This window comes from Caenorhabditis briggsae (genome assembly GCF_000004555.2).
Source record: "Caenorhabditis briggsae complete genome, chrIII, whole genome shotgun sequence".
Classification (NCBI taxonomy): Eukaryota; Metazoa; Nematoda; class Chromadorea; order Rhabditida; family Rhabditidae; genus Caenorhabditis; species Caenorhabditis briggsae.
This window is the reverse complement of record NC_013490.2, coordinates 1,380,590-1,381,610: the sequence shown is the minus strand read 5'-3', so window position 1 is coordinate 1,381,610 and position 1,021 is coordinate 1,380,590. Positions and strand designations below refer to the sequence as shown.

The following is a 1,021-nucleotide window of genomic DNA, read 5'->3' as shown; positions in this document are numbered from 1 at the left end:
CTTGTTGACGTTGTAGTTTGAAATAGACGTTTAGAACGGATATGTCTGGAAAAATCCGGTTTTTCGAGGGAAAATTGGAGTCATTCAGGGTTTTAACTTCAAAAAATCATATGAGTTGATACCGGGAAACCTTAAAACCATGAAAATTTACCTTAAAATCGAGTTTCCCAGCCATTTTCCACAAAATGCCTATTTGGCGCTANATTCTTAGATTCTTAGATTCTTAGATTCTTAGATTCTTAGATTCTTAGATTCTTAGATTCTTAGATTCTTAGATTCTTAGATTCTTAGATTCTTAGATTCTTAGATTCTTAGATTCTTAGATTCTTAGATTCTTAGATTCTTAGATTCTTAGATTCTTAGATTCTTAGATTCTTAGATTCTTAGATTCTTAGATTCTTAGATTCTTAGATTCTTAGATTCTTAGATTCTTAGATTCTTAGATTCTTAGATTCTTAGATTCTTAGATTCTTAGATTCTTAGATTCTTAGATTCTTAGATTCTTAGATTTCCAGAATGGTTACTGTATTCATCCTCCCAATTATCGCCCTAATCCATGGCCACCATTCTCAGGAGCTCATAGATTTGACAAAGAAACAGAGGTAAGGTCCCTTTTTAGGCCTGAAACGGCTTAAAAAGCCGAAAATCCAAATTTCAGACTCAATAGCAGAAGCACCACCTATAACCAGACTTTGATTCGATACACTACAAAGGTCCTGGATACAATTTTGTTGAATCAAGACAAAAATTTTAGACCTATGAATCCAGGTAATCAATTTTTTTAAGCCTGTAAATCCAGCTTTTCTGAAACTCGCAGACAATTCTCCCCTTCAAGTCGAGGTGGACATCTCTGTAAGGTCCATGGGGCCAATTTCCGAGCAGAATATGGTAATTTACCTCTTTTAGTGGTCCAGGAATCCTAAAAAAACCTTTAGGAATTCTCTCTGGACTGCTATTTCCGTCAAAAATGGTTGGATCGACGATTGGCATTCACTCCAATCAACCCATCGAAACCGGAAAT

The 1,021-nt window shown here is 35.2% G+C and overlaps 1 protein-coding gene across 1 annotated transcript in view; it reads left to right on the top strand.

The window, feature by feature from the left end:
• Positions 1-516: 516 nt before the first annotated feature.
• Positions 517-1,021, top strand: part of Cbr-lgc-37 — a gene marked incomplete at both ends in the record, with an annotated part of 5,799 nt that continues 5,294 nt past the window's right edge. The window contains 3 exons of the mRNA XM_002640805.1: positions 517-602; positions 659-768; positions 818-888. Coding sequence (XP_002640851.1) covers positions 517-602; positions 659-768; positions 818-888 — 267 coding nt within the window. The remainder of the gene's footprint in view (positions 603-658; positions 769-817; positions 889-1,021) is intronic.